This window comes from Lepisma saccharinum, chromosome 17 (genome assembly GCF_977018435.1).
Source record: "Lepisma saccharinum chromosome 17, izLepSacc3.1, whole genome shotgun sequence".
Classification (NCBI taxonomy): domain Eukaryota; kingdom Metazoa; phylum Arthropoda; class Insecta; order Zygentoma; family Lepismatidae; genus Lepisma; species Lepisma saccharinum.
The window spans coordinates 39826401-39854025 of record NC_139245.1 but is presented as its reverse complement, the minus strand read 5'-3'; the positions used below and the strand labels follow the sequence as shown (position 1 = coordinate 39854025).

The 27625-nt window shown below is 36.4% G+C and overlaps 1 protein-coding gene across 3 annotated transcripts in view; it reads left to right on the top strand.

The window, feature by feature from the left end:
* PIG-N (Phosphatidylinositol glycan anchor biosynthesis class N) overlaps positions 1-27625 on the top strand; it is a 107606-nt gene that overhangs the window by 56136 nt on the left and 23845 nt on the right. For all 3 annotated transcript variants that reach the window (XM_083139327.1, XM_083139326.1, XM_083139325.1), the window contains exons 10-14: positions 2091-2275; positions 8189-8424; positions 11872-12062; positions 13815-13904; positions 15046-15237. In XM_083139327.1, the coding sequence (XP_082995453.1) occupies positions 2091-2275; positions 8189-8424; positions 11872-12062; positions 13815-13904; positions 15046-15237 (894 nt within the window). The remainder of the gene's footprint in view (positions 1-2090; positions 2276-8188; positions 8425-11871; positions 12063-13814; positions 13905-15045; positions 15238-27625) is intronic.

Below are 27625 nucleotides of genomic sequence, written 5' to 3'. Positions count from 1 at the left end.
TTCTAAAAATGAAACTGTGTAATTCGATATTTACTTGATGAAACAAGGGTGCACAAATTATACCTTTATATTCATAAAAAGAACAATAAAATGTCAGAATTTTACGCCTTTTTAATTTTTTTTAACAAAAGTTTACTCTCAAATAATTCTTGAAGCTTTCCTGGTGGCGAATATTGTAGAGGTTTTCTCTGGCAATCAGCCACTCTCACTTAAGAGATAGAATATGTTTTAATTAGGTATGGACCAGTAAGAAATTTTTGCTTTTACAGACAAAAGTGTCAATATAAAATTTATTGATACTGATCCAATATAGAATTGCAAACGTTCCTTGAAGATTATGAATGGTTCAATAACCTCCTCGGTGGAGGCACATAGTGGTTCGGATCCCATTTTAAACAGTAGGTTCTGTCTCGATTAGCCTTACTGTGCATAAAGTGGACTTAAAGCACCAAATCAACCGATCAATCAATAATTAGCTCCTTAATTAGTGTATGTAATCAGGTGACTGCAATGAGTTTTACTTCTAAAAATGAAACTGTGTAATTCGATATTTACTTGATGAAACAAGGGTGCACAAATTATACCTTTATATTCATAAAAAGAACAATAAAATGTCAGAATTTTACAATAAATTATGGACAATACATGATACATATATTGCCATGTACCCAAGAAGTGATAAGTTGTGACATAGAGAATTGTAAGAAGTTGGAGGACGAAGAAAATTTCAGTGCCTCGTAGCAGATTTAGGTCTGCAAGAATATTACCATCCCCTTTGTGAAATTTTGGTTAAACACGAGTGGCAGCACATTTCAACCACGGCCCCATAGCACCCCTCATTTTGGCTGTGCAACACTGCTGCTGCACCGGCTTGATAGCATGTCCCAATCGCTGCTCTGGGTGTGCAATTTGTGTTGTCGTAGCTTAGAGGGTGCTATGTTCCAATCGACGTCCCCGAATAGTGGAAAAAGTTCAGCATTAGCTTGATTAAGTGTTTTTTAAGTCCACTTTATGCACAGTAAGGCTAATCGAGACTGCACCTACAGTTTTTAAAGTGGGATCCGAACCACTATGTGCCTCCACCGGGAATCAAACCCGGGATCATCTTGATTACAAGGCAACGGCACTACCACTGTGTCATCAGGAAGGCCAGTTCAGCATTAGCAATTGATGCTAGGGCTGAGAAACGTCAAGTTGCTGAAAGATGAGGAATTACTGGCAAACAATGAGTTGCTGAGAAATGTTGAGTTGTTATAAAGATGACGAATTAATGAGAAGCGTCGAGTTGACAACAAGTTGCTGAGAGATGTCGAGTTGCTATAAACACGAATTGCTGAGAAACAATGAGTTGCTGCGATGAATTTTTGGGAAGAAACAAGTTGCTGTGAAGACAACTCCCTATTTCCATGTGAAGTGGCTAAAGCATAAAGTTATATGCAGGACTATATATCGTAAAAAGGAATATAAAGTGATATAATTTTCTAACCTATACATGTACCATACTCCAAAGAATATAATATTTACGTTTTCTTTTCGCTGTCGAGTCTAATTTCTTATAAAGAACTTGAGGTCATAGCATGGTAGAAGTGTGACATAAAAGGAGGTAACAGTCCCAATTTATCTCATCTCTGGTTTTAATTAAAGAGAATAGATATGATTGGTACGGTATCTGAAAATATCAGTAAAAATTTAATCACAAATACCAGGATATTCCTTCTCAGAATCTGTAAAGCATGCAAATTGCATAATTGTATTTAATTATGTAAGACTAATTTTCTGTCATGTAATTTTTCAAATATTTTGAAAGAGATAACCTGGTAGATTGATGTGTTTTAATTGCAATTGAATACTTATATAAATATTTATAAATATCCAGAACAAGTTTTAATCATTACAATATTCAAGCGTCAGTTTTGAAACTTGTGAAAATCAGTGATAATATCTCATTAGTGTGGGTACTTGTTCAAAGTGTTTTTGAATCAGCCGTGTAAAAATATTAGCATTAAATGCATACTAGAGTTTAATTATAAGTCAAATGGTGAACGATTTATTGGTGTGTTGCTTATAATGAGAATAATTTGTATCTTCAGGTGTCTTCATTTTTCAACCGACCTGCTCTGTCTATTGGGATGGTAGGCCTTGCAGTGTGGCCTTTTACTTCATCCTCAATGTGTAAGAACTGGAAGTTGCTGTGTGCCTGGATTGTGTCTTGCGTTTTTATGGGAATATTTCCTCTATTGCCTGTTGTTATAAGGGATGCAAAACCACAACTAGTGTAAGTAGGGTTTTGTAAACTTTATGTTTAGTTCTTGATGGTGATAACATCTAGAATATAACAAATTTAATTTTTGATAGGACTAGACCAATATGAAATTTTAACTGACAACGGTTTTTTGCATAAACTTGCAAGAATTTTTAGGGGATTTGTTTTCGAAATTGTTATTCAACCAACTTGGAATGCACATTTAATGAATATAAAGTGAGAAAACCAGTTCCAAACATGGAATCTAAAGGATTAAGTAGGGTGAACATAAAGGAAATGGGAAGGAGTTGGCATGCACATGATTTAGACATTATGAATTTATACCTAAGAACAAGCTTGTCAGCTCTCATTGTTGAAGAGAAGCATATGATTAAAGAGAAAAGTTTTGGAAAGAGTTAACAAGAGGAAAAAATTTAAATGTATGTTTGAGTTTGAGTTTTTGATTTAAGTTCACTTTTTGCACAGATATGCTAATCAGGACAGGACCTACAGTAGGGTGCCAAGGAAAAACGAAGTTTAAAAATTTTAAAGTCTTACCCCTCAAAAATGTTCCTTTTGGCATAGTAATTATCTACCAAAAATATTAGGACATAAAAATTATATTTACCACTTCCTCAAAGCATTTGAAATTTATTACATTAACTAATTTTAGGGAAATTTATTTACATGACAAAAACGTGTGAAAACTAGTTATTAATAGCCATAAATGTAGTATTTCTGAAGCAAAAAGTACTGTAAAGAGTCAGTAAGTGAATTACAAAACTTTTTGTAGCCATCAACTCAATGTTCAATGGAACTTGTTGCAGTTACACTTTCTACGAGTTTCGACTTCTTAGGTTCGGGAAATTCACGCCGGTGCTTTTCCACAACCTGCAGTAGAAATTGTTTCTGTTCCTCCTGATTTGTTAGTATAGGATTGAATTCCTGAATTAGTGAAATTCCACGCTCTGCAGCGTCATTCACCACCTTAAGTGATTTAACTCTGACTTGAGCAACCAAATAGCTATTAAGTGATGTCCACTTGGATGGATGCTCTCGAAGAAAGTCCTGCGATATATCAAGTGCAACAAAAATATGTCTTGTGTTCACAGTAACGAAATCAGATAATCGCTTTGAAGAAATGTCACAATTGTCAATGTCAAGGTTGATTCTCTTAGCAGGTTCGTTTTTTTCATCTCGTGAAAGAGCACTGACCATCAGAATTTTGTTCTCCACTGACACATTATCATCAAAGAATGCCAAACCTACTAGGTGTTCGCTTAAATACCAAAGTTGATGCAGGAAACTTTTCAGTGCTGCATTAGCTACAGCTTTATTTGTAATCCGGTATTCAACTAATTTTTGCAACAGTTCCAGATCTTGTTGTGGAGCAGAAGCTGCACAAGGACAAGTAAACCACACCTTCAAATATATGGACACAACGAACAGATTAAACTGCCGAAGTTGGGAAAGTTCACGGGTTGTAAGGTGAAATTGTGAGCGAAACAGGTAGATCTTAAAACAATAAATGAGTTTTGCCATCCATCTTGCACGATGGTAGGCACCTGGCGCATTAATATTAGCAGCACTAGATAGGTCGCCTAGGAAAAGAATTGCTAAATTCAACAATTCTTTGTAATCGTCTCTGGGTTGATGTATGTGCAACTGGTTTTTCAAAAAAGTCAAAATGTCATCTTTAATCGGATTCAATTTTACAGTTAGCTCTATATCACTAATACTGCTTTCATAGGCCTCTACATTGATAATGTTCCACACCGATGAAAATCTCTGAAACAGTTTTATTTGCGGACCTCCACCGGTCTCAAATAATGTTTCAAATACTCTTGCAATGATAAGTTCATGAATATGATGTCTGCATGCCAAAGATAACAATTTTTTATTCATCTTCTGCTCAAGCAATACACATGCGCCACTTTTGCTCCCTGTATTACTTGCAGTAGTATCGAATGACATACTACAAACAGAATCAGTCAAGTTCCAATCTCTTAGTGCGTTATACACTGCGAATGCCTGCGCTTCACCAGTACCATTTTGTAATGATGGGACAGCTAGCAATTTCATTAAACCACATCCAGAGACAAGCACTGCAATTCTGTCTACAGATTTAGCAGAACCCCCACACTGAGGAATTTCCAAAGAGGGTAATAGCTTGGTATCCCAGTGAACAGTCAATAGTGTGTCTGGTGAGAAAGTCTTTTTGATTTGAGTAGCAACGTTCTCTCTGTTTCGTCTTCGAAACTGTCTACAGGATTCTTTATTTAAAGTTAGTTCAGCAGGATTGTGACCTAGAGATTTTGCAGCAGCAGCCAAAATATAGGTAGCATTTCTGTCGCTTACCTTTGTACGATCCAGAGCAGCGCCCAGCTCTGGAGTAAAGAAATTAGTCACGCGTTGCTTTTTAGAATGTGAGACATCTTCAGCTGAAGCACTAAAAACTGGTACCATATCATCTGATGAACTATCGTTTTCAGTCTCACTGCTGCCACTAAGCACTTCAACGTCAGTTGTCACCAACTCCTTCTTTCTCTGCTCTTCTTTGCGCTTTCTTAAATCTTGTAAAGATTCTTGCTTACGACGCCGTTCTTCCTGTCTGGCTAACTTTACGTCAACCGGCCCCATACTTCCCCTCCTTCCTTTTTCTCGCTGTGCTTCCAAGAACATTTTGTCTTCCTTGATCTTTACGAGACTCATGGCATCAGCATGGGCAACATCAAACAAATCATCCAAAGCTTCCGTAAATGCTTCTTCTTTATGTTTCCGTGTATCACTTTTTCGACTGGCATTTTTCTGTAATGTTTGCCATTGTCCATATAAATTTTTAATTTTCACAATGATATTGTATTCTTGACGAGTAGGTATTCTCGCCTTTTCCCACAATTCTAGAAGCTCCATCGTTGTCCTCCTAGCACTTTCTTGAACGGTCTGCTTTTCATTTGTGCGAGAATGAAAGAATCTTGCTAAAATTTGTCTATTTGATGGCAATTTGCATCCTGTAATTAAATCTATAGTGCCACCAATCAACCAAATTCCACGGTCTTTTCCAATTTGTGAAGTCGTGGCAGCTATCTACCTGAAAGCAAAAACGCACCTAATTATTGCATTTATAATTTGTAACAGCGTATAAATATGTTAAAAATATAGATCCTGATTATAAATTCAAAACGTGTTCAAAAATTTTAAATATTCTCTCATTCACTAAATAAGTGATATTTTTTTAGGGTTAGTTTTCTTTCATAATTCATTTCAAAAGTAACTTATCCAAATATACATATTGCGTAGTTAATTAGTTATGATCGAACATAAAACAAAGGTAACTTTATCAATATCCTTTACAAATATTGTTTAAATAAAACAAAAAATTGTGTAAGATTTGTTCATTTCTATTGTCTTTATCTTCTAAAATGTCCTCATCTTCAAAAAAGTCTTCATACTCTTTATCTTTTAAAATGTTTATCTTCTAAAATGTCTTGGTGCTTTATCTTCTAAAATTATCAAATCATTGGAAATAAAACCTAAAACAAAACGTGATTGTGGACGGTAGCCATTTTGAAAGCACTGTGCTGCCATTTCAGAGAAGAGAAACTTTGATAATTTATTAAAAACATAAAATTGGATATTTTAATTATTGAACTGTATCATATAGAAACTTTTGAACTATATTTAAAAAATCACAAGCAGTTCCCTCTTTTCGTCAAATTTCATTTACAGCACTTTTTCTGGTAATAATTATAAAGTTCAATGCTTTTGAGGGACCTGTAAATATTAAAAAATTTTGAAGAAAAAGGCATTTATCTTATTTTTAGGTCAAAAGGAAAAAATTTAGGGGGTAAGACTCACAAAAAATATATATTTATTTTTTACCATGCATTTCCTTGGCACCCTAACCTACAGTTTAAAGTGGAATCTGAACCACTATGTGCCTCCACTGGAAATCAAACCTGGGTCCCCTTGATTACAAGGCAACGATGTTAAATGTGAAGCATTGTTCATTGCAAAAGAACTTCGGAAAGAAAGTGGGAAAATTTAATGCAACCAAAAGACCACAAAAAAAAAAAAAGAGATTTCAAATTACCTGATGATATTTACTTTTAACTACTTTAAATCCATCATATTATGGGAATGAGAGACGTGGTAGTAAATATTTACAGAGAAAGTTAGTACTCATGGTTTCTGCATGAGTGCTAAGTTTCTCTGTAATTAACTCCATGGGTCAACAGCGTCTGAGAGCCACATCCTGCCAAGTAGCTTTATCATTCGGTGACTCATGTTTGATGCATCGATTGATTGATTTGTTGTTTTAAGTTCACTTATACACAGAAATATTAATCGGGACTGGACCTACAGTTTAAAGTGTAATCTGAACCAATGTACCATGTGCCTCCACCAGGTATTGAACCTGGGACCTCTTGATTACAAGGCGACGACGTTGCCATTATGCCATCATGGATTGTGGGGGTAAGACTGGCAGTTGGGAGATCGGCCTAGGCCCTTCAAGGGCTGTGGAGCCACGGGTTATAAATACAAACTATAAATTGTAAACTCACAGTATCCTACCATAATGTATGGTTTCGACTTACTATCCATCTTCTTTCGTTGATGGTCTGGTGTCAAAACATATGCTGTACAACCAAATACACGAAGATGACTTAGATTAACTTTATGTCCTGTCCACATTTCCTCTGGAGTAGCATCTTGCAACTGTAGGACAAACATTCTTCAGGTATACACCTGTTGAAATTGCTTCAGCCCAATATATCTTACTGAGATTAGCATCATGAAGCATGGTTCTAGCTTTTTCTACAATTGTTCTGTTTAGTCTCTCAGCAACTCTATTTTGTTGTAGAGTATATGGAACACTTGTCTCATGACTTATACCATGTTCACAGAGATGCAGAAAATTTCTTGTTACAGTATTCTGTACCATGATTAAAAATTTTGAAGCCATTAGTCAAACGTGATACTGCATATGCATAATGATTAATATGCCGAACTTAACATAAGAAGTTTTATTTATCTTTTTAGAAGCCACACAGACACAATAAGATTGAACAAAAAAAGATTGTCACGTCACAGACTATCTCACAGTATGAAAAATTAACGTGAACATATTTGAGTATGGCAAGGTTTGGAAACAAGACATTTTAACACTTGATCACCTTTTTTTTTGTATTAAATCTCCAACTTTTGTACATCTTCAAGTAACTTGTATGTGTGGTTGAGAAATCTTAGCCTAATCCAGTTGATAAAGTGCTGTGTAGATACATCAAATTTCATTAAATGTTCTTGTATGTACGCATTGCAGAATTATTTTCTTGTAGTTTACGGTTATTACAAAGAGAAACATTTGATTAAAAAGAGAAGGGTTTTAAAAAGGTTGACGGGAAAAACAGAGTTGAATGTCTGGGAAACTTCGTTCATTGCAGTAGAACACTGGAATAAATTAAATAATGAAAATTGTAACATAGATCCAGTATGGAGTTTTTTTTTCACAAATGGAGTAAGCCACCATCTTTAAAATTTAATGTAACAAACAACATCAAGTAACTTTGTGAAAACAATGATGACTTTGAATTACCTGATGATATTTAGGATTCATAATTTTAAATAAGAAATAATGTGATCAAAATTTTGTATCTGAAATAAAAATAAAACAGACTTCTTCTTTTCACAGTTAGGTTGCTATATTTCAACAATGTAACATTGACAACATCCATTATATAATGGATTCTTTTTGTTTAAAAAATTGCTAACCATTGTTATAACTGTTTCTTTAGTCAAAATATAAATGTATGTCTGATGAAGGGAGCATGTGTTCTCCTGAAACGTCACAACGAAAAACTGTATTCTTATGCTTGTAATAACCGTAGACAACAAGAAAATAATTCACTAAATGATTTATAATATGTTGATCGTTACATTTTCCAGGTGTATAGCTGGTTGGATCTTTGTACTGCTTGCAGCTGTGTTCATACGCCATCCTGGAAGTCACCTGATTAACGCACAGCGAAACAACTCTGCTAGTCTTTTTACAACCCTTATCCAGGTGTGTTTGCTTCCGATAGCAATATGGGATGTTTGGAGTACAGCATCAAACTTCAGCGAGGATAGTGACAGAAAGACCTTGCCATTTATTAATCAACTAATTTCATGGCTATTACTTGGTAAGTAAGTTGTATTTGAATAATAAACTGGTAAAGGTAAAGTAAAGGTAAAGTGTTCCCCTGTGCATAGCACAACGCCATGAATAATAAACTGGTATATAACAAAATATGTGGTCATCACATGTTCCCCATGCAGATCAGGGTGGATAGAAATCAATTTTGAGAATTTTTTTGATTTAAATCAGATTTTAAAAAAGAAAACGCACTTAAAATTGCTTGTATGATTTTTGGCACCATACATTTAGAAATATGTTTTTCTATAGAAAGGCTTTTTCTGGTAAACGGCTCTGTAAAATATTTGAACAGTTTGATTAAAGCAAATAAAAAATATTCCGTAAATACCGTATTTACGCGTGTATAGTGCACGTGCGTGTATAATGCGCACTCTGGTTTTCGATGGGTAAAAGTGACAAAAAATTATATCTCGTATATAATGTGCAGTACAATCCAATTTCAAGAAATGGCTTTCTTAGTTGTAGGTTGTAAATCTGTTGCTATGCTGATCAAGAGTGAATGACGTCATACCTATTTAATTGCTCATTCCTTCTTTTTCAAAATATGACGTCATACCTATTCAATTGCTCATTCCTTCTTTTTCAAAATATATACTTGTCTTTCCTTGACTAATGTAACATTTATACGAGGCACATCCAGGACGTTCCAAATAGCAGTTAGCAGCACAAAATTTCTTCCATTAAGGAATTTACTCACTCCATTTTTGCCCCCATAAAGTGTACACTGAATAATTTCTTAATGTTTACGGAACCCTATGATGTTATATATCGTTGTAAAACTTGAATTCTGCAGTTTCTGAATATGGCAATAGTATTCCATTCAAAATGGCGACACTTATTTGCAATGCGGTTGAAATTAGCTCATTACAAAATGAAGGACGTTCTGATTTTTATGGTATTTTGTATGAAAGAAAAGATAAGGAAAAAGAAAATAATTAAAATGTATTACTGGCCAAATAATATGACATATATGAAGTGTGTAAATGCCTTACTGGAGGGACTCTTGTGCTGCTAGTTTGAGGGTCCTCAATGTGCCTCCTATAAATGTTTCTTAGTCATACAAAAAGTATATATTTTGAAGTTTTTGTAGAAAAAGTAAAGAGGAAATGAGCAAAACCACTTATAAAAGTTTGAAGGCCATGTGCCACAATTTTTCACTTTGTAATGTAATGTTCACATAGCAACAGGTGTCTCATTGAATTGGAATGATGTCATTTACTGTTGATCGGCATAGCAACAGCTTTACAACCTACAACTAAGAAAGCCATATCTTGAACCTAAATTGTACTGTGCATTGTATATGAGATATAATTATTTGTCACTTTTCCCTATCAAAAACCAGGGTGCGCATTATACACGCATAAATACGGTGCATTTAATTTAGTTTTAGATGTCATCTCGGAGAATACCTAGTACTAGTTTGTGCTGTGCTCCTTAAAGTGCATATGAAGTTGTTTACATCTGATCAACATAAGACAATAACAAATATAGACAAGAATGAGGATAAATATCAAGTTAATAAAAAATATGCAAGGTAGGAGACAGTGAAAACTTACCACAAACAGAAATAGTAGCTCGATATTTTGCGCTCTCGCTACATGCTCGCAGTAGAAGCACAGAATAATGAGGATGGCATCGGTATGGCAGTGTAGGCAGAAAGAAGTGATACATAACAGGCATTGACGAGAAAATACTTTTGCCAGTGTTTACTGCATATTTGGTGGTGGGTGAAATTCAGTATGGCAAAAAAGGGGGGGCTAGTACTGGGTGGCTAGGTTAAATCGGTGGGAGGGGGGTTATAGTGGCATGCATGCCCGATATGTGGGCCCTTTCCCATCGCCTGCTGGAGGAGGTGTCTGTGCATTGGGGTACTGGTGCAGCTACACTGCTGTACCAATGCCATCTTCATTATTCTGTACTTCTACGGTGAACATATGGCAAGGCTACGAAATATCAAGGTACTGTATCCGTTTCTGGTAAGTTTTTACTGTCTCCTACCTTACATATTTGGTTTATCTGCCATTCTGGCTTTTCCCTCATTATATTCCTAAGTTAGTAAAAAGGAAATTAAAGAAGTAAAGCCTGTTAAGCTATCCTTTGCACATTGCAACATTCTATGAAGGTACATAGGGGCAGGGGGAGGTGATGTGATCAACATCATGCTCTGGCTGTCTTTATCCCACCCAGGTACCGACTTTTTAGTAGTGGGTAAACTCCAGAGGTGCTCTGTGTATAGGCATTGCTGGAAAAATTACATCTCAAATCGCCCACCCTGGGAATTGAACCCAAGTCTCCCACATGGCAGTCGGATACCTTACCAATTGGAACACTGCTGCTCTTAACCCCTAGAAACCGAAGCTGATTTTCCAGGTATTTGCACTAACGTCGAGCATGTTTTCAGCGGGAAATTCTGCATGCTTCTAAATGAAATTTTATATTTTTGGAACTAAGAACGTTAGAGGTACAAATGATACCTCGTTTTGTTCAGTGTACTTTGGGCTATAATCCTGATGGAAAAAAATAAATTTTCTATAGTCAGTTTGAAGAAGAAGAAAGGGAAAGTAACTATTTTTTTACACGGAATTTGAAATTAATCTGACCCCCATGCAAGCTATGCCAGGATGTGCTTGCCACCTGTGCTTTTGGCACCAGGAATGTCGGAAGGTTGTACCTCTATTGCCAAAAGTGTGTTTTCAAACACCAATGAAAATAAATTGCAAAAAAAAAAAAATCACAATTTTTTGGACATCCCCCCCCCTCCCCTGCCCCCAAATAATAACAATGAAATTAAAGTTTAGTAATTGATAATTATATACCTCTAGACTCATGCAGAACTCAAAACATGTATCTCGAATCATTATGCAAGTTACAGTATGTTAAAAAGAGTAATATACTACGAGAAAAAGCTGCTTGTGACACCGTACCATTCTTAAGGGAAATACCTGCTGTGACACCCATGTCACGGCCCGTCCTTTAAGGGTTAATATAAAAGAAAGGAAAAGTGGGAAAAGAAGAAGAACAAAAGAAAAGTAATACTGAAAGTTTGGTGTGTTGATAACCATGTGCTAAGAAGATATTTGTAATTTTATTCATGCACCTAATAATGACACAAGATAAAAATGAAAATATTTCAGATAATTCAGAATGTAGAGTTTTTCTGATTTAATTCTTGAATCTTTTATGGCGGCGACTCATGAAGAGGTTTTCTCGGACATCAACCAGGTGATCTCAAACAGATGAGAGTGATATTAGCTCTCTAAAGCTCGGATGTCTTATCAAGAAATCACCTGGTTGATATCCCCAGAATACTTTTTTTTTTTTCAAAATATGTATTTTAATATTATGGTTATGATATTTTCATATATATGTTACATTATATAACATGTTTAAAGGCTATTTAACTTAATTATTAGGAATTTATTTTCTTTTGCAGGTTGCTCGATATTACTTCCCATGTTTGGGTCTCATTGGATACTAACAAGGCTGTTAAATGTTACAGTGTCCCTTGCAGCATCATTTCTGTTGCTGTCTGTTAGTCATGAAGGGTTGTTTCTTGTGGCACTCACTATTACCATGTTTTGCTGGTTATATCTGGAATACCATACAGTGTCATCATCTGTCAAGGTAAGTGGGTATTTGTACTTGCATGTTCTGAGAATTTGATCCTCATTTAACTTTAGATTTGGCAGAAATATTTTGGTGCATTTTGAAAGTAAGTTGTGAATATGTTCACTGAAAAGCTTGGTTATGACTATAGCTGAGTCGATACCAATACTCTTAATGATTGGTACCTCCTTTAATTAGAGGCTGGATGAAACCCAGAGTCATTGTATGTAAGGATATGTTCAGAAAATGTTATATCTGGGATCACCTAAACTAAGAATTGAACTTCCATTTGGCATACAGATACCCTACCTACTGTAGCACCACAATCACATTTCCTTTAAGAAAAATACTTCAGTACAGCTAGAAACTGTGGAAAACTATGTAAATAACAAAATTAATTAATCATGAAATTATTGTTGTTTTTTAATTGCATTAAGGTCGCGGTGGCTCAGTCGGTAACGCGTCTGACTACCATGCTAAAGGTCCCGGGTTCGATCCCCGGCCAGTTCAAATCCGGGAACTTTTCTAACGTTGGAAGCGGCCCCGGCGCCCACCCAGCGTCGAATAATATGGGTACCTGGGGGGTAAAGGCGGTCAGAGGCATGATGCTGATAACATCACCCCACTCACGACCAGATCAAGAAAGTGTGGGGCGTTACCCCCACACCCCCTATACGCCTTCATGGCGTGGTGCTAAGCACAGGGGAACACTTTACCTTTACCTTTTTTTTAAGGTTTAAATGTTTGTGAATGCATCTAATTTTGCATATTTCACCAACTAAAATGATTAGCATCTGTAGCCTATATGCTTCACTGACAAATTAAGTTAAACTTTACCAAAGTTTTATGGCATCACACACGTAACATTTTCGTTAATGCTTTTCGTGCATTCAGGCTATGTCATCACTCATCATACTCAAGTTTTTTTTTTCTTTTATTTCTTAGCAGACACCACAAAGTACTCTATTATGAATATATTGTGAATATTTCTCTACAACCACATGTCTAGAACTGTGCATTTTATGTCCAAATGTCACACATGTAATACTTTAATTCCCAAATAGTACTTACTTCCCAAATACACCTGATATGCAATAGGGGCATTCCAGCATTACATGTGTGACATTTTACACACACATGAGATTGAATTAAAATATTCATAATAAACTGGTTTCATAGAATTATAAACTACGTTGTGGTCTTCTAACAATGATGGCATAGGCTGAAGGCATGAAAAGCATTAGCAAAAGTGCGTTACGTGTGTGACACTTTAAAAATGTAGCAAATTTTGACATCATTTGTCTGCGATGTGTATAGGCTGCAGATGCTAGTAACTTTCATTGGTGAAATGTGTAAATTATGTGCATTCACAAATATTAATGTAATTATAAACAATAATAATTTCCATGTTAAGTCATTTTGTTATTAACATGGAGTAGGACCACTTTTCGTGGAAGCCCCAATATAAATATAAATGTTTTCAGATTGTCTGTGATACAACAAACTTATAAAAACTACTTTTAAAAAAGATGGGAAAAAATTGTAAATATATATCATGAGGTACAGTGGAAAAATATTAAAAATACAAGCCTTTGCTGATGAATGCTATTGTCATTCATGATTGTTATGGTAAACAGGGTTTTAATATTACATATTGGTATGCTATTGTAATTTGCATAATTAACAATTAAGTACATTTTTGGAGAATAATGGAATAATTTTATTCTGTCATCATGGCTGAGGTTTAATTTTTTTTCTCTTGTTTTCTAGATATGCGACTTCTCATTCGATGTATCATCATCTGTTGATTTTTCCCAGAGGTCTCTAAATGGTGAAGATCTTCGGAGAGCTTATTTTTTTGTATCCTTTAAGCACTCTTAGTAAGAAACTCTTACGTAAATATTAGCACTTTTATTAATACTAGCTACAGTTTGTACTATGGGGATGGACAAAAATTAAATGTTTGTTGATAATGAAAAACTACCAATCTGATACAAGATTACATACAAATGTTCCTTTGAAGAATATGTATGATTTATTAACTTGCTTAATTAATGTATGTAACCAGGTGACTACAATTAGTTGTCACTTTGCAAATAGAATTAATTGGTTTTCCAAATAATTTTGAAGGACTACCACCTTCATTAACAAAGTTTACAGCATCTGGGATGGAGATGGTAGTGCGTCCATCTCGGATACTGTAATATTGATTAACTCTAGAACAAACGGGTGAAGAAAGTAACGTAAGCAGACAGGTTGGGTCTCTCAAACCCAAAGTGAAATATTCGGTTCATAGGTTATAAAAAAATATTTCAGTTTTAGTACTGCAAATGTATACTATAGAGCATAATATTGTTTTAGAATATATGTTTTAATAAAATAAAGTTTTTTAGAACCTCTCAACCGAAAATTTCATTTTGGGTCTGTGAGACCCAACCCGTCTGCTTAGGTTACTTTTTTTTTCACCAGCAGACTCTCCAAAAGTTAATCAATTTCTTCTTCTGTTAGGTGACATGCCATTGTGGAGAAAACTTATCTTGTATACACCAATTACTGCCCAGAATGTTTTCAAAATATAACTAATAAAACGTATGAAACAAATGGGCTGAGAACAATGTCGTTTTCGCAAAACTCACAAAAAAAAAAAACAACTTACGTGGGTGGACAGGCTGGGTCTCCGAGACCTGGACAGAGTTTCAACACGTGTAGCAGAATGGCTGATGGCAATAGCAGTCTCGATGATACAACCAGCGAGACCTACAGAATGTAGACCGAAAATACTGAGAGGGACAGTACAGTATGTTGAAAACTTTTATCGGGGATTCAGAGAAATATTACCGACCCAGCCTGTCCGTTCTAGGGTTAATGAATGCAGTGGTCCTTTGAAATTAAGCACAAAACTAATTGCAGTGTGGAAATGTGGAACATCATATGCCCACCATTCATTTAAGAAAGATGTTTTTCCTTCCAGATTGAGTGAATTTTCCTTAACATTTTGTAGCTATTTTTTATAATCCTGTCATTTTTTGGCACTGGAAATATTGCAAGCATCAATACATTCGACCCTAGCTGGGTCCGATGTTTTCTCACAGTATTCTCACCATTTACAATGTCAGCCTTGATCCTGTGGAAAATAGTCATTCCTTTCTTGATAGTGACCTGCACTTTCCGTGCCATTAATATTGTAGTACAGGTAAGTCAGCCATATTCTTTTTTTTGTTTGTTTACTTTATGTGTTGAATTCTGCAAGTTTGTTGGATGCTTGTTTTGTCTTAATTCTTTTGTGTTTAAAATTTCTGGATCGTTTTTGTTCCTTCTAATTTTGTGCAGTGAACTTAATTAGACAATATATTGTTTACCTTAACTGTAATTCTGAAGTTTTAATCCACTACACATGTCCTGAAAGCTTTATTTTGTTATCCAGCAAACCTAACCTAACTTAACAGGATGTTAGGGAAACCTGGAAATTCTGTAAAAGTCAGGGAATGTACTTTTTCTTGAAAATTCATGGAAATTTACTATGTATCTGGAAAAATCAAGTGCACTAAAATAGGGTTTCTTAAAGAAAAGAAGAACAAGCTAGAAATTTTTAAAGTATTGTGGGCAAACTATTCTTCAGTTTGGTATATTGAGTGTTACCGGTAATAACAGTAGAAATTGTTATGTTAATTACTCTAGGAAAAGTAGTCCTGTTTTGAACTATTTTCAGTTAAAAATCTACTACAGTAAGTAGCTATTGAGTCATTCCATGTGAAATCAACACAGCCTTTGACCTGACCATCTCCGATTTTCATGAAATTTGGGGAATTGAAACTATGCATGGAACTTAGTAACTATGAAAATTTTTAGTTTTGTGTGTCTTGTAATTGTTAAATTATCCAAGGTCAAATTTAGCATAAATTGCCCTTTTTGAGCCCGCTTAGCTATACTAAATCTGCTGTAACTCCGCCCCTATTTAGCCTAGGAAGCTCAAATAAAGCTTATTGTACAGGGAATTGAACAAGCTTTCCAGTGATATATAACAAGCCTACCTTTGGATAAAAATATAATTTTGTCACGTGACCTTGACTTTTGACCTTGAATATCTCAAAACATGTCATCACCAAAAATCGTGAAAGAAATATATTTGGTCCCTCATACCATACTCTAAAACATACCAAAAAATAATTCTGGGACTGCAAAGGGATCAGTGGATACAAAGTAATATGTGTAACTATGTGACTGATAAAAGCCCCATTACATGAACTATGAAGAATCAAATGTCCCTTAACACCCCCTACAAAATGTAAAGGAGTTATCCTGGGTATAATTGGTCATAAAAGAAATAGGTTAGGCACAGGGAGATTTCTATCCGTGTGTGTCAAGCGCAGGTCCGGCATATTGTTGACGCCATATTGAATTCAACGCAAACATTTCAAAGGAAAGGGGGTTATGTGATATATCAATGAGGCTAGAATTTCACGAGAAATGAAGTGACGAAGGATTTTCCAACGTATCTTACGCCAGCAAAAAGTTATACACATACAGTATCTTTCACTTACGATATATGCACATTATAATGTTGTCAATGTTCCTGTGAGCACACTCGTTGACGTCTCTCACACTCGCATAGAACATTTGGTAATGTAGCATGTGCAACAACATCGCAAGCAGCAACTATGCGTTCTCTCAGATGGTCAATATCAGGGACTTTTAGTGCATGCACCATTCTGTTCAAATGTTTCTGAAGGTAAAAGTCCTCCTAAGATGTTAGATCTGGGGAATGTGCAGGCCTCCTAATAGATCCCAGTGTGCCCATCAATCTACCTAGAAAATTACCATGAAGAAATTGCGAAAATGTCTACATAGTGTGGTCACACTCTGTCCTGTTTCAAAACTCTCGAAAAGTGCCATATCCCGTAAGCAAGGGTGAAAAAAACTGTTCACTTAACAAATCCAAGAAGCCCTCACCATTTAAGGTTCCGTTGTTGAATATGGACCAACCATTTCCGTTCGCCATACATTATACCACATAATTAGCTTACCAGCAACAACCATTCGACTGAACAAATCACAGGTATTGCATATTATTTTTATTAACTTCACCGTGAACATAAAAAATTGCCCCGTCACTGAAGAATTTTTCATTCCAAAGGAAGTGTCACGTCATTGTTTGAGATACTTTTCCCAATATTCTTCACTATTCAACTATTTGGTGAATGTAGCTGATTAAAATCATATGCAATGGTGCGTATACTTCTTTCTCTCCCAAGATGTCAGCGTGATCTCGATGAGTTCCTAACACGTTAGAAGCATTCCAATGCTTTGTTTTTAACACCTCGAAAAGGAGAAAATGGTTACAAGCATGCAGTAATAAATTTTTGCTGGTTAAATATATGTTGGAAAATCCTTCGTCACTTCATTTCTCGTGAAATTCTAGCCTGATTTGATATATCACATAACCCCCTTTCCTTTGAAATTTTTGCATTGAATTCAATATGGCGGTCAACAATATGCCGGATCTGCGCTTGACACACATGGCTAGGGATCTCCCTGTGCCTAACCTATTTCTTTTATGACCAATTATACCCAGGATAACTCCTTGACATTTTGTAGGGGGTGTTAAGGGACATTTGATTCTTCATAGTTCATGTAATGGGGCTTTTATCAGTCACATAGTTACACATATTATTTTGTATCTTCTGATCCCATTGCAGTCCCAGAATGATTTTTTGGTATGTTTTAGAGTATGGTATGAGGGACCAAATATATTTTTTTCACGATTTTTGTTGATGACATGTTTTGAGATATTCAAGGTCAAAAGTCAAGGTCACGTGACAAAATTATATTTTTATCCAAAGGTAGGCTTGTTATATATCACTGGAAAGCTTGCTCAATTCCCTGTACAATAAGCTTTGTTTGAGCTTCCTAGGCGAAATAGGGGCGGAGTTACAGCACATTTAGTATAGCTAAGCGGGCTCAAAAAAGGCAATTTCTGGAAACTTTGACCTTGAATAATTTAACAATTACAAGATGCACGAGACTAAAAATTTTCATAGTTACTAAGTTCTATGCATAGTTTCAACTCCCCAAATTTCATGAAAATCTGAAATGGTCAGGTTAAAAATTGCACATATCTGTGTTGATTTGGCATGGAATGACTCTATTGCCATTTTCCACTTCCTTGGAATTTTTTGGGTCGTTTGGTTGATATGGTCGTTTGGTTGATATTAGGATTTATTACTAAATTTTATGATAATTATGTATTATTTTTGCTACAAGGCTCGTTCAATATATATCATGTAACAAATATTTATTCCAAGCACCAAGCGCTCCCTAGTTCAATGCACCTACGCCAGCGCTTAATAAGGGCACTGATTCCACAGTAAAACAATTCTTTTGGATGCATGCGTAACCACTCATGCACCACTGACTGGTCTTCGTTGTCATTCGGAACATCGATCCAGTTAGTCCATCTTTCAGTGGGCGAAAGGTGTGGAAATCTGAAGGTGCGAGATCCTGTGAATGTGGATGTTGGGGTAAGCACTCAAACTTTAGGTCCTCGATGGTAGACAATGTTACACTGGCAGTGTGTGTCTCGTATTGTCATGGAGCAAAAGCACACCAGTGGACCCCAGACCACATCATCTTTGTAGAATGGCTAGTGTCAGTTTTTCAGTATGTCATGACTGATATGGTGGGCTGATCGTACACTTATTTCCATCTGGGAAGCAATTTCACTGACAGTAATACACTAGTTCTCCCGTATCAAGTCCTCCACTTGAGCAGTGTTGCTTTCTGTGACTGCAGTGACAGAGTGACCTGAACGTGGAGAATCTTCAACATTTGTTATCCCCTGTTTAAACTTCTCAGCCCACTCATACGCTTGTGATAGACTCATAAAGTTGTCACCGTACTGACTTATGTGGCAATGAATTTCTATCATATAACGGTTTCACACTTTCACTCAACAAAAATCTCATGACACTTCGCTGCTCCACTTATGTAACTGTTTCCCAGCATCCTGTGTGCGAGCCATGCGTGCCAACCCTTGCTATGAATAGCTTATAGATAGCCTTCACAAAATAACAAACATATAACAATCACGGTCGTATTTGAGATTTTTTATACTACTTTTCCGGTTATTTATTGAATGCACCTTGTATAATTGTGATATTTTTTATGAAAAAGAAATCCTTTTTATATGACAAGTATTACGTAAAAACTCACCCTTGATGTCGGTCAGTTTCTGTTCAGTTTCCCTTTTTATTACTTCAACATATTGAGTTAATATTGTTTGATACCCGGTGGAGGCACATAGTGGTTCAAATGCCACTTTAACTGTAGGTCCAGTCCCGATTAGCCTTACTGTGCATAAAATGGACTTATAACACCAAATCAATCAATCAATCAATTAAGTGAATATTCTAAAAGCTATGTTCTTCTTAAAGATTTGCATAACCACTTTTTATAGATACAAAATAATCTAATACAGTTATTTTTAGTGGTTTTTATTTTATCTGCGACGTTTCGTTCTGGTTTTCCAGAACTTTTTTTTACAGAGTGACTAGCCATGTGAGGTTGTGTTATTGAATGTGTATATCTTAGTGTAGCTTGAAAAAGTTCTGGTAAACCGGAACGAAATAAAATAAAAACCAATAAAAATAACTGTGTTAGATTATTTTGCATCTTCTAAAAGCTTGCCTTTATGACTTGGTCTGGAAAACCTGGAAAAGTCTGGGAATTTTGTTTTTAGGATTTTTTATATTTTTTTCAAAATTGTAGACACCCTGCCTAACCTAACGTAACCTTGGGAACCTAATTTTAGGTTCTCAGATAATTTTTTTTGTGACTTCTCTGTATAATTGAAGTTCCACTGTTTGCTCTTGCATGTACAGTTACAGACACTTCTGGGTTGTAACAATTCCAATTTCCTATGTGATCAATACAATCCACTCGTGTCCGTAACTACACAGTTTGTGTAAATGTAGCACATCTGTCTAGGCCTAGAATTCAAGTTCTAACATTTTATAAACCTTTACACAACATTTTAAAAATTTAACACATGTTTGTACATTTTTGAAACATTAACAGTGTCAGTCCATGGGTCTGGACCCACCTTTCAAAATAAGGTGACAATATATGGAAACATTTATTCAGTCAAAATGTAATACCTATTTATGCATTATGGATATGATTTGATCTGAGACATTATGCAATTATGTTCCGTCATTTTTCACAAAGAATACGTCAATATGTTAATTTGGTTTCCAAGAACTGCCTGTGCTGTATGTTTGTGAAAAGGTGTTTTGTGTTTTTATATTCTTTGGACTTTTTTTGTGGAAAAGAAGCCAGTGCTAGAAGATGAATGAACCGGATGTATTAAAACATGACAATTAGAGTTGTATGTTTCACCATAGTTTTTGCTTATGTATGTGTGGTTATGCATACGGGTGTATTCTGTAAAACAGTATAAATTTTCTGACATGAAATTTAGAAATTTCGCACTTCCACTTTGCATAATTTAATGGTTAAATCCTATTAATTTCGAAGATCCACTGTCTTCATTCACAAAAGGGTACGGCATCTGAAGCGGAGATGGTACCACGTCACTGCTTTGTTTTTTCCCGGGTGGCAGTAGTTGCAATTTCTCCCCTTTTGGCAGCGCTGGCATGCATATCCTGGTTTGCGTCGTCTGCTTCCTGTTGTCAGGTGGTGCTGCTGGGTGATGGTTGGGAGCTTGACCATGCTGTTCGGCGTGGTGCAGTTCCTGTCCCCCTCGTGGCTGTAAGGGGGGGGGGGGGTCGAGTATTTGCACTGCATCTTTTCTTTTTCTGGTCGGGGATCTTTTTGTGGATGGGGTGCCAAGTCGGGTGTGCCTGTCCATTGTTCAGGTTCAGTGCTGGTTTCTGTTGGATGATAGCATGGGTTTCTTTGACAGTGTTTTCTATGACAGAGCCAGTTGGGTGAAGTATGGATATGGAGGAGATGGTGTGGTTAGTGAAGTGGAGGTGTTGAGAAAGGCCTGATTTTGGTGTGTCTTTTTTGTCATCTTTTACGTGTTCATTAACCCGTTCTTGGACAGTACAGATGGTTCTGCCAATGTAGGTGCTGTGGCATTGGCATGTGGCCTTGTAGATGCCAGGGGATGCAAGTTTGAGTAGGTGGTATCTCTTGAAATTGGGTAATCCAAATCCCAAACCCAAATGGATCGCTTTTCCATATCACCCCACCACATCTGGGAAATTTGCCAAGGCCCTCAAACCCTTCAATATCCGAGTGGCACACAAACCTATATCCCAAATCGGAAGAGCACTACCCAATTTCAAGAGATACCACCTACTCAAACTTGCATCCCCTGGCATCTACAAGGCCACATGCCAATGCCACAGCACCTACATTGGCAGAACCATCTGTACTGTCCAAGAACGGATTAATGAACACGTAAAAGATGCCAAAAAAGACACATCAAAATCAGGCCTTTCTCAACACCTCCACTCCACTAACCACACCATCTCCTCCATATCCATTCTTCACGCAACCGGCTCTGTCATAGAAAACACTGTCAAAGCATCCCATGCTATCATCCAACAGAAACCAGCACTGAACCTGGACAATGGACATGCACACCCAACTTGGCACCCCATCCTCAAAAAGATCCCCAACCAGGAAAAGAAATGATACAGTGCACATACTTGACCCACCTCCAGCCACGTGGGCAACAGGAACCGCACCATGCCAAACAGTACAGCCCAGCCCCCCAACCACCACCCGGCAGTGCCACCTGACAACAGGAAGCAGACGACGCAAACCAGGATACGCTTGCCAGCATATCACCGAATGGGAGAAATTGCATCTACTGCCACCTGGGAAGAAACAAAGCAGTGATGCAGTACCATCTCCGCTTCAGACGCCGTACCCTTTAGTGAATGAGATGCGGTACCATCTCCACTTCAGACGCTGAACGTTTTTGTGAATGAAGACAGTGGATCTTTGAAATTAATAGGATTTAACCATTAAATTGTGCAATGCGGAAGTGCAAAATTTCTAAATGTCACGAAAGTAATTTTAAACCGCGTTTACCGCATTTATCATGAATGAGTATAAATTTACGATAAAATCATATGGTTTAAATGCAATAATAAAATTAAAAAACAAATTATTCTCAAGAAATTCTAAAATTTTGCACTTTTAGAATGTGAACCCTTGTTAATGTGATCTATAATATTAATTGCATTTATTAAACTTCATAATCTTGCCAGAAGTGTATATTGTGTCTAATGTTCTTAACACGTCGTATTTCACCTTTTCTTTCGACTTGATATGTCAAGTCTTTGTCGTCATTATCCAACAACGCTAGTTAATATATCCAAATCAGGTACTCACTTCATCCTCAAATGGAATTAGTATTGCTCTATTAGTATCCACGATTCTTTTCAGTGTATTTTCTTCACTGCTTGAGCAGTTTTCCTGTTTGCACTGTTTTGCCAAACAACTAAAACTCAACAGTTGCAGCAGATAATTTCATACATGCCTGTTCATGTGTATTAATTACCCAAATAATTTGGGCTGGAAAAAACGGATTTTTTTTTTTTTTTTAATGAAAAACCCCGATAGACTCTCTCAGACTCATGTAAAAGATTGTTCTTGGTTTTGAATGAATGTATGGGAGGTACAATATTATGTAGCCTAACCTCAAGTCTGTGACAACACAACTTTCACCCATTACTACATCCAGAACTATGAACCCCAAGCTATGCAAGAAATGTGCCTCCTTGCTTCACCCAATCAGTTGTACCAGCAAGCACAGTTTCAGGGTTAAATACAATACAACACAGAATCGAGAAATACAAGAAGATGTGAAACACAGGTAACAAAAGCATTTCAATTAAATTATATGCAGTTTTCATCAAGATCATTTATAAATTTGCTATTTGCAGCACATTATATAATTCGGATGTATTTTTCTTTCCATGTTTTCAGTTTCTTGAAACGTGAATGCTAGTTATCATTTTCTTTTGAGGTGGGTGAAGGGTTTTGTTGGGTTGAAGTATCCTTGGTGTAATTGCGAATCAGCAGAATCAAAGTTCTAGGCATTTCATTAATTTGCTCATTTGTATTTCATTTTTTTGCGAAATTAGTTTGTAATGTTTGTGTGTGTGTGTGTGCATGTGTAGAAATCTTTTGTCACCCTACAACATAATACCTTGTATCTTTTTTGATTGAGTCGGCCATGGAACGGTGGCTAACGTGGCAGAAAGTGAGATCTGCTGGCAGACAGGATACAATATCCGCATAACTGGAGCTGCTAGCTATGTAATGAAAGAAGCTCATACAATTACATTGACAGTTACAATTAGAATAAGCACGTACCTTCTTACATGAGGTGTTGGAAATGATGTGCTCGTGCATCCACACATTTATGGCATTTTTAAAGGAAATGTTCACTAACACGTATCGGTTCCTCTTCCAAAATAGCTTCAATTTCCCTCCTGATATTTTATTTCAATTCATCTAGTGGTTTCAGGTTTGAAAGCTTGGTAGCTCGCCTCACAAACATCATGAAAATATCTGTCTCTTGTGCAAGGTGCCGGAGGGATTTTTGATTGTACTTCAACATTTCTCCTCATTAAGCACACACCATTTTACCCTTTGCTTCTTATCAAGAACAGACCCTGATTACCTGAATTTGTTCACAAGTATCCAAAGACTCTGTGTGTGTGAAACAGGAACATCTGGGAATTCTGCTGCAAAACGTATTTTAACTTCCCTACAAGAATTCGTAATGACTTACGAGTTGTGCATAAAAATGAAAATGCGTTGTTAAAAATTGTACAGATAGCATGGCATTATTAGACTGCAGAAAAGCACCATTAGTATGTAACCTAGAGGAAAACAATGTAAAACACTTGTTAATAGCTTAACACTAATAGCTTAACACTTTACAAACACATGCAAACTGGACACCAGCTATTTGCATAATGAAGCACTGATGCATCCAGTGGCAATTCAGCTGTGGGTCTAAATGCCGGCAGATGCAATCTTACTTCTCGCTGAGCTAGCCACCATTCTACGGGCGTTGTTTTTGCATTTTGTTTGCTCATATACCTCATATCTGAGATGTATTTCATGTCACCCAATAACTCTTCACGTGACAGTTAATTTTAGGGTCAAGTAAATTCTATTTATTGATTAATGATTAATATAATAAATAATGAGTATTCATATTCAATGAGAATTAGTGCATGTATTATAGGAACAGAACAAATTTCCCAGTCTAGAAATTATTTTTACAAGTTAATTTTCCCTATAGATATTTTGTGCTTCGTTGTTACTTCCAAGGTATAGGGTGTTTTTTTTAGAGTGATAGAACTTTGAATTGAAATAAAACACATAAACAATTAAGTTTGAAGCCAATTGTGTTTTTATTTGAAAGATAACTTTCTGACATTTGGTTTTTGAAAATAATTTCCGGCATATGTCCACCACGACTAGCTGTGATGAACCGGATTCGATCAGTCCAATTTTTAACCACTTTTTCAAGTAATTGGGGACGTATGTCGTTAATAACACGAGTTATGTTGGCTTCCAAAGCGTCAATTGTTGCTGGTTTATCAGCATAAACCAGAGACTTTGCATATCCCAAAAGAAAATAATCCAGTGGCGTTAGGTCACATGATCTTGGAGGCCAATTCACTGACAGGACCGATATTTCCGAAGTGCTCTATACGTTTGGCGAACAGAACATTGATTTTGGAAATATATTTCCACAATTTGTAAATGTTGTTGCGGCGTCAGTCTTTCCATGATCATTTGCCAATGCTCACTGATCTGAAATGACAAAATAACATCTCATCAAAACAAAACAAATGACAGCTATCCCTATTGAAAGTTCTATCACTCTTAAAGAAAACACACTACTTTATTTTTATACAGTGGGGGGGGGTGGAGGTACATGTACTTTTTTAGTAGTCATTTGCCTTCTTTTCCTGCCTTTGACATTAATTTATTTAGGAATAATGGGCCTAAGGGATATGACTCCCACCAACCCCCCTTGGGCAAAACACTGTTTTTATGTGTATTTTCTTACCTCAGATTGTATTTTTGCCATGTTTGGCTAATCATAGCATTGACTACAAGTGATGATGACCAGATGAAATCGATGAAGGGACACACACAATGGTTAGATCCATTGACTAAAGTGCCATTTTCTATCGGATTGAAAAATTAGTTGGTGTTGAGTAAAAAAAGAAAAGAAGTAAAGTGCTCCCCTGTGCTTTACACCACACCGTGAAGGCATATAGGGGGTGTGGAGTTTGGGCCCCACACTTTCTTGATAACGGCCAAAGGTGGGGGTGATGTGATCGGCACCATGGCCCTGGCTACCTTACCCTCCCCCCTCCAGAGATTCTTACGGGTACCCACTTTATACGATGCCAGGTGGGCACCAAAGCTGCTTGAACAGATGGGAAAAAATCCTGGTTTTTCCCGCTGGGATCGAACACAGGTGTCTCACATGTAACAACTGAGCTACCGCAGCTTTTTCTGCTAAAGATGTCTATGTTAAAGAAAGTGTTTTTAAGAGATTAAATAAAATGAAATGTCCACAACATGTGTGAGATGAAACTATTGAAGTAGTAAATTGATTAAATACATACATACGCATGTCTTGGCATGAAAGAAGTAATAATAAACATTTAGTAGATGATAAGACAACAGTTGCTGCATGCCTCTGTGAAGGTAGTGGTTATTGTAATACGCTGCAAAGCCAGAGATCCTGGGTGGAACCCTGGATAAGGAATGGGTGTATCTGTTTGTTCCACCATCCACTTCATCAGCTCATCTTCATTGTTGCAATTAACTCGGAAGATAGATATGTAATGTAAAATAACAAGAATTGAAAGAAAGCACTTGCCATTGTTAATCTCAACTGCCATCGCAACCCTATCTTATCATATTACAGAACACTGCCAGTGGAAATTTGAAATTAATATCACATTGGTGCAAACGTAATTGTGTTGTTTTATTTAACCATTACCTTTAGAATAACATTTTTTAATCAGAATAAGAACCATTCGAATCTACCATTTTTACCAACAAGAAACAAGTTGTTTTATTTTGATGGCATAGGATTCTGGAGTTCTAGAATGGATGAATTATTGGATGTTATTTTGAGTCGCTTCTTGGATGTTGAAAACTTTCTCTTGCAGGGAGTTGTCAGAATGCTTGAAAAAGTGGTGATCGGTCAGACAGAGGTCTGGTGAGTAATCTCAGTGAGGTAATTTTGAAGCCCAATTTGTTCAGTTTCTGCTGAGTCATATCAAAGACATGTGGTCTTTGAAGTTTGAGCTTTTTTTGCTTTTTTTTTCCCCAAAAAGGTTGCAGTTCCTGGTACATATTGTTGACTTTCTTGCAGTATTTCTTTGCTGTGATGGTTTCACCAGCATTGAAGAAGTGTAGTGGTCTTGTTAAACACCAAGCACAGGTCTTAATCTTCTTTTGATGAGGCTTTTGTTTCTGGAAAAGGTTTTCTGCTTCAGGTCTGCACTTGTTGAATTAGGCTATATCAAATATTGCGAAAGAAGTCCAGTGCAGACTTCAGAACAGTAAAGTTTTAGATTTTTGTTCAATTTAAGTGATTCGGATGTGTCAACCTTTCCAGGTTTTCCAATGTTGAACAACATTGAATAATCAGAATTCATTTCTGTTCTACCAACTTCTTGAGTTGTTTTCCATGGTTCCTCAGTAATGGTCTTCATTTGTTTGTTGTCAATTGTAGAAGAATGTTATCTTCCAGACTCTTGAAAGTTTTGGAACCAACAGTGAGTATGTTCATTGATAGTCTCCTGGCCTGATGCTTGGTTGATATTGAAGGAGTTTCTTGTGCATTACGTCCCAATAAAATTGCTCAAATTTGTTTCTATTCCGTTTTGCATTGGACAGCCTAAAATACAGCATAAACAGGCAAACTTACCATTAGAATAACCAGTAAACAGACTTTTACACTTTGAAGTGGTATATTACATGAAACTACTGAAATAAAAGGTTACTCGGTCACCAAAGTTTAAAATAACAAAACCTGCAATTAGTTTTGCACCAACCTGATAGTTTATAATATAGGGTACATCGACAATGAAATGTTTTCTCTTTAGGAAAGTTTATCAGTATCTTAGTATGAATAATGAACATTCCAAGAAAATTGTTCAGTGAGAATAATCTGAAAAAAATAAATTGTGGTCGATTATTGAAAAAGATAAAAAATATATGGAATTTTCTATGCTGGTCACTAAAAATGATTGATCTGACATTGGTATTTGTGCCACATGCAACGTGCTAAATTTTCAGTTGTTTGTTATACAGTAAAACCTCGTTAATCTGGACTCCAATAAGCCGGACTTTGCTTAATCCGGATAGGCAAAAGGCAAAAAAAAAAAAAAACAACAGAATGCAAGGTTTTAAATGTGGCTAGAAGTCAACAATCGCATTAGTCATATTGCTCCGTAACTACGTACATCCAACGTCCATGGGAGAACTTCCCAAAGAAAAGGCAGTCAACCACTGATGAAATTCTGTTTCCCCGCAGACTTTCGGGAAGAAGCTGC